The following is a 6,975-nucleotide window of genomic DNA, read 5'->3' on the forward strand; positions in this document are numbered from 1 at the left end:
TCCTAATGAAGTTAAAGCTTGGAATTAGCTATTCATCACTGGCTGTTCTCTTCTCTGTAAGTGATACATCCGCATCACGGCATTTCAAGAGCGTTCTCAAGACGCTCGCTGTGGCAACGAAACAATGGATTTTTCGCCCCCCATCAAGGGTGATTCAGGCCACAATGCCAGACAGTTTTAAGCTGCATTATCCTGGCTGCACTATGATTATTGATTGCACAGAAATACGTACAGAGCAGCCACCAACTGTGCAACAAGAACGAGTCTTGTACTCAAATTACAAAGGAGCATATACGCTGAAGTTCTTAGTGGCTGTAACACCAGGAGGAATGATTTGCTTTTGTTCAAAAGCCTATGGTGGTAGACTGTCTGATGCCCACATTACAGTTGATTCTGGTTTCCTAGATCTTGTTCAACCTGGTGATACAGTTCTTGCTGATAAGGGATTCCCAGGCATCCAAACAGTTTTAGGGAGCCAGAATGCTGTTCTTGTTATGCCTCCATTTCTCCATGCCTCTCAGTTCTCGCCAGAAGAGGTTAGGGAAACATACAATATCGCTCAAGTGCGGATACATGTCGAACGAATGATTCAAAGGATTAAAATATATAATATCTTGAACAATAAGGTACCAATTGAGCTTATCCCATGCATGAACGACGTCTTTCATGTCTGCTGTGTGCTAGCTAACCTCCAGCTCCCAATAATTAAGCGCAAAGAACAGCCACAGTCATCTGTCATGGCTGCATCATGAACCATCAAACTCATTGGCCTCACTAGATTAAACAAAACAAAATGAACGGTTCATGGGGGAGCATCGGTGCTCCTTTATAGTGCACTTATATAACAGCGTACACATGCAATGACCAATTTTTGTATGTAGGTGCTCTCAGTGTGTTGTCACTTGAGTTTGAAATTGGTGAGATGAGCATGTTTTGGAGTGTTGCAAGTAGATGCGTGATGGTTTACAGTAAACAACTTGTTTTTTTCTGTGTATAAAGTTACGAGGCTGGGTTGAGCTGTGTGATGTAGAGAAAAGGTGATCAATGTTGATGATGAATGTAGTGTTTTTGTGGTGAAAGGGCCACGTATGACCAAAGAGCACCAGGCCAGTGTTACCGAGTTGGGTCATCAATGTACAGGGAACATTTGTGAATTATGCATTGTCTCCTGCATTAACTTGCCAGTTCATTTTGTGCACATGTGAGTTACTGTTTCCCACTTTTATATTACGCAGTCATGTTTTTCACGAGACTTAATATTTGATGCCACTGCTGTGAGGCACTTATATTTTGAAGCATGTTGTATTGATAATATTCTCAACCTCCATTTGATGTTCTAGTTTTAGTTCGGAATAAGGACTGTTTCAGGAAACAGCAGCTTATTGTTTAATAGCTGTAAAATACGTGCCCTTCTTTAGTTCAGATTCCCATATACTGCATGGACTTGCAAATAGACGTGTTTTTTGTGTGACTGATTTCAGTGTCTCACACATATGAAGCAGCAAAGCTAGCGAACAAAGGTCACGCTAACTCATTTTTTTTCTAACATTGACAATTTCTTAATCCCACTATGTACATGTAGGATATGGGCATTTTCTTTGTTTGCACAATAAATGAGAAACCGGAAACGCTTTCTTTCAGTATGTTTTGGGTACAAGATGTAGTCGGACAAACAAATCTCGATGAACACATGCTTTATTTCGCTGCGGCTGCAGCGGGCAGAAGGCAAGTGAAATAAAATTTCTCAAGGGCTGGGATGCTCTCGTGAAGAAAGATGTCATCCCTGCTGACTTCAATAACAACACTTTGTCTGCTGGAATATACATAAAAAAAGCACTTGTGTACATTCAACAGATACAGTAATATCTGTACTTGAGTGAAATATTTATGCGTCCTCTTCAGTCTTCGGTTGCTGCCAGTCCCCTCGATGTAGTCTAGGATACTCTCTCCTGAGCTGCTGAACATGTCCTTTTCCTTACACTTGTGGGGACACTTGATTTCTAAAAGGCACGTTTCTCCTGAGAGGCAGAACATGCCGTCAGGGCTGCCACACAGCCAAGGCTGATCTGGGTGTATGAGCAAACCCATCTGGAAAAGACAATTATCTCACAACCAGGCACTACAAGAACTGAATGATTACTGTAGCTTGTCACTGGTAATGACAAATGATGCTAGCCTGCACAATATCCCTTCCACAGTTTAGTGAAAGTCTCATCATCTTAAAACACAAACATCTGACTCATGTTGAAGTTAAGTTTTAGCGTTGTGACCCTGCGATGTTTCTTTTTCTTCGGAGGTTTTGCCTCTGAAGTGTTCACTGTAAAGCGCTGAGCACCTGAATTTAAGTATGGCCTCACCTCCACAACTTCAACACCTAGTAGGTGCTCAAACTCCATCCGAGCCTGGGGTTCTGTACGGAGTCCTGCAGTCAAAAAAATAAAACGAAAAAGAAAACTTTCAACTTGGCATTGTACAGCTCGAACACACAGCACTAAAAACAAGAATGAAAGAGTATATGGCTTCTGTTCTGTCATTGTTTTGAAGCCCTGTGTGTTTCACTAGAGGAACCTAGTACTTTGTACACACCATAGGCTGTGGCCTCCGTAGAAAATGGCCTTGAGTTCAGGATGGCCCTGGCAACCTCCTCGGGGCTCCGTCGGGCGTGGAGTATTGTGTGGCTTGTGGTACTGCTTATTCGAAACTTCTTCTCTTTGTGCCACCTAAATTAGAGTAACATACCTAATGTTGCAAGTATGAAGAATAAACACATGCAAAGAGTAACAATGTTCTGTCACTATTGTTTCCATACCTTACACAGCTTGACTGGCCCATGGTGGCCCTACATAGGTCTGACGGTGACTCACAGACAATATTTCTCTGGTAAAACTCCTTCTGCTGTTGCGTCATGAGTTCTATATAATCTTTTGCTGCGACATGTTGCTTCGGGTAGGTGCCTGATATCTGCAGCACATGCAAAGCCTTGCAAGGCGCTGGAAGTAGCCGAGTAACCCTTTCAAGCTGTGAAACCCGCCTGGCTTCTTCTTCTGCTTCAATGCAGATTAAATCTGCCTCACTCCTTGCCATCTCTTCCAGTGTCTCCGTAAATGGCGAAAGAATACCCGGGAAGTACTTCAATACATAAAACGGGGACAGCTCTGCAGGCTGTTTGTTACCCACAAAGGGGCTCTTGTAGCCTGGGAGCAAAAATGACACAATTCACTGCATATTAAGCAACAGTCAATCAGTTTTCTCAGCACAGAACCACATAAAAACGGTGAAAGCTATAAAGGCGATAGCCAGAGAAAAGATGCATTAACAGATCACTATAGTTGCAAGGATGACATGAGATAACAGATGTTTCATTCAAGCCATATTAGCAGCACACATGCGATGCAACAGCAATAAAACCAAGTGCATCATACTTCCAAACAGTTCTTCGACGCTGGCCTTGTCATTTAGCTGCGGCTTCCCTCTTGGCTTTCCCCATGCCTGTGGTGCACTCGTGCAGGATTCATGCTCGAATTCATTCAAATACAAAGCAACTGCAGCGCAATGCTTGCAATTCCCAAGGCTACCGTAACGGCACGAGCATTTGCCACTTTCAATTGTTCGGGGTTCAGTCGTCAGCTGCGAATCGGAATTAGAGAACAGCAAGCACCTTAGGCATAATGCGAGACCAAATAAAAATAAACAAATGTGAAGTCAGCCCGCAACAAACAGTGAACGTTGGCAACGGTCGGTTAATGCATTTCTCGAGCCTCGTTCTATCTCGCATGCAACGAAGCGTACTTAAGCAACATTGTTTTGTTTACTTACGTTGAGGTAAACTTCGTATGCGTGCTTGCTTTGCTCCGACAGGCATTTTGCGGAGATCGCAGTCTCGTCAACCTCCCGGACACCGAACACATGGTTATTGTCCAGCAAGCGACGTCCTTTCCGCAGTAGCGACGGCCGAAAATAGTCGTCGAGGCCTTCGACATGCTTGAAACCGCAATGCACAACCCGCGACATCGCGTGTAGCTTGCGCGCTGTCTGCAGGTGCTGCTGAGTGAAAAGGTTCCCGAGCAAACACAGTTGGTGTGCGGTGCAACTTTGATGGGAGCTGTCACGTCGCAAGAAGACGAGACGATCGAAAACAACCGCGGAAAGAAGGGCTCAAAAGCCACCAATATGCGGTGGAGCGCCTGCGTGATTGGCGACACCTCCGTTGGTGGCGCGGATATCAGCGTGCTGGTGGCGCCGCCCGACGATTGTCGGTTCCCTATAGTCGCGCTGTTGGCGCTGTCACTTACCGTCCGTCCTTGTCTTTAATCCCGTCGAACGCCTCGAGATGCGTTTTCTTTGCCATTATCAGTGTAGCTGAGAATATTGTGCGTTTTTGGAAATTGGCATGAACGAAAGCACTTCGCTGATCGTTATACCGGTGTCACGCGGGCAATTGATCGCGATCACGACCGATCGGGATTGGGCTCGATCCTGATCAGGTGTACCTACACGGTCACTTTTAATTGCGATCTGCGCATCGATATCTGGCTCCCAGATCGCGATTTGACTGATGTCTGCGTCAAACTCGATCCGGATTAGTCTGGACCGAGCAGCAGCAATGATTGATGATCGTGATCAAGAAATCCGGTCCGGGTCAACCTTGACTGCAATCAAAACTGCCTGCGTGTCACCGGTAGTACTTGCAATAGCTATTCTGCCCGCGCATGTGATTGAATTTTAATATAGTTGATGCTAAAAATCTAGGGCACGTGCACTCAAAGTAATGAAAGTGTCCATGCTTCTATAAAAAAAGAGCCGAGCAGGATCCTTAGACGCCAGGTGGTAATAAGAAATATTTGCAACTGCTGGTTACATCAGATTGCCAGTGTTCAATATTTGCACATACAATGACAAGGATACGTCTACTCTACATGGTGAGTAGATAAAGAGAAGCGAAATGTTTTGAGAAGCAGCATGACTGCTTTCATTCATGTCGCATGGGTGTATCAGTGGTGTGAATGCACCTGCAACTTTGTTTCTACAGTTGGTGGTTGGTAAAGGTGCACCTTTTTAGGACAAGTTTTCCTTTGGTCATGAGACTTTATAACTGGCTTAATGCAAAATGTGAAGTTGAATGCACCATCATTAGATTAGATGGTATATTTAACTTCTAGATGGGTGACACACTTCTATAGGCATGGGATACTTCATTTGGTTCAGTTCAGCCCAGCACTCTAACTTTCACCATTCCGCGAATGCACCCCTTCAATTGCTACTGCACTTTCTTTTACCTACAACTGCCATTTGCAGACTAGAGCAGATGCACACAACCAACATTTGTAGCTGCAAATGCTTGCTCCTTTGTTATACTGAAATTAGTTTTTTTTTTCATGTGTTGCTCTTGTACTTGACATCAAAACAACAGAAATGGGAATGTCACTTATGTTGTTTGGTTTGTTTCCTGACTGAGAACCTGTGACATTTGACTATTGTGTTGCTTCATCCCTTACCTTTGCTTTTGCGATGCTCTGTCGCAAGAGTGTACCTGCCTGTCTGTTGCCGATTCCGCATATGCTGCTTTAATGGTTCACAAAGTGACACACATGAATGGTTTACCGTGTACTTTCAGCATTTTTTTTACATTCATACAAATGGAAAAATGTAGTTGTTTTCAAATTGCAGCTGCCCACCTACCAACAAAGCCACATATACCTGTACCCTCTAAACAAGGAAGCATGACGTTTCAGTTAATAAGGCAAGGACCAATGTTAATGGAGTGTGGAAATTTTTTTTTCTCACCATGTCTCCTTTCTTGTTGATTTCTCTTGTCATAAATGCTTGCATTTTAGCTGTTCTCACTTTATGTGTGCTTACTGGTATGAAGTTTATTTTGTGCCACTGAGAGCTATTTTCACTGAATTTCGCCCGTTTTAATTTTGCTAATATTTTCCTGTGATAGCCAGCCCGAATGACAAGTAGGAAACCATGCAGGACACGTGGTTCTTTTTCATTTGACACTGCAGTGAGCTTCGACAGCTTTTGGGAACCCGACAGCAGTGACTGCAATAACGATTTGTGTGCAGGAGGATCACCATTTGTTTTTGACTGCCTGCACGGGAAGGTAGGACGTAGTATATGATGTCACAAACACAGGGTGGTACGCATTCAAAGGTGTAATACCGGTCTCGCTAAAGAATGTTTAACCCTTTGAGGTGCAAAGCATGAGTTGGCAGTAAGCATTCCATCTTCGTCGTCTCTGTGTACCCTGTCCTCTTCATGCTGCACCACCTTAATGAAAAATTTTGGCCGCTGTTCAGCCGCACATTAAAAAACATGCCCGACAAGCAATTTTTGATCGGCAATGGGAAGGATATAATTACAGAGCTCGTGCAGAAGTACAAGGAATCGATCGAAAAAAAAAAAAAAAGATCGGACACAGTGTCACTGACAAAGTACTGCAGAGAAGCACCCTTTTAGTGCGAGGAGCGAGGTAAGGAGGCACGAAGGTTGCCCTAGTGCTACCTTAACTCAAGAGAGCACCAAGGAAGGCCTCGGTGAGGGAACCTTGGTAAGAAGCGTTATAGAATACATGGCAAGGCGTCCTGAAGCAGTTATGACCTCCTCGCTGAGGCAAGGAGCATTTCAGAATACGGGCCTTACTTCAACATTAAAGGCTTGCTAATCTGAAACACTGAATCAGTTTTTATTGATAAAGTAATCAAGGACTTTTATTCGCCTTGGTTTCATGGCAGTATGTTATTAAGAGGGAAAAGAATGGTACAAATTGCTTTTTTTAACTTTGCACCAAAAACAGTTCTTCAGTGTTCTCAAAACCATGTGGCCTGAATAGAAATCGCCACGAGCTCATAAATTATCTTGTTTTAGTGGTGTAACAAGTGATGCACTCATTCAGTTTACCACATCATTCAGTTTACCATTAATATTGCCATGCTTATCTTTCACTGCATGCATTTCGGTCTTTCCTATAGA

At 43.7% G+C, this 6,975-nt stretch overlaps 1 protein-coding gene and 1 long non-coding RNA gene across 2 annotated transcripts; one reads left to right on the plus strand and one right to left on the minus strand.

Moving 5' to 3' along the window:
* Nucleotides 1-5: 5 nt before the first annotated feature.
* LOC119376994 (uncharacterized) lies at nucleotides 6-764 on the plus strand (the record flags this gene model as incomplete). The annotated part of the gene is made up of 1 exon (XM_037646641.2): nucleotides 6-764. A coding segment is annotated over one exon (747 nt), but the record flags the coding sequence as incomplete, so codon positions are not given.
* Nucleotides 765-1,687: 923 nt separating this feature from the next.
* On the minus strand, nucleotides 1,688-3,120 carry LOC119376993 (uncharacterized). Its single transcript, XR_007414636.1, has 3 exons — nucleotides 2,587-3,120; nucleotides 2,358-2,422; nucleotides 1,688-2,088 (listed from the first exon to the last, which is right to left on the minus strand). It is a non-coding gene; the product is annotated as an uncharacterized LOC119376993 (long non-coding RNA).
* Between the last annotated feature and the right edge of the window lie 3,855 nt (nucleotides 3,121-6,975).

This window comes from Rhipicephalus sanguineus, unplaced genomic scaffold (assembly GCF_013339695.2).
Source record: "Rhipicephalus sanguineus isolate Rsan-2018 unplaced genomic scaffold, BIME_Rsan_1.4 Seq310, whole genome shotgun sequence".
NCBI classification, from domain to species: Eukaryota; Metazoa; Arthropoda; class Arachnida; order Ixodida; family Ixodidae; genus Rhipicephalus; species Rhipicephalus sanguineus.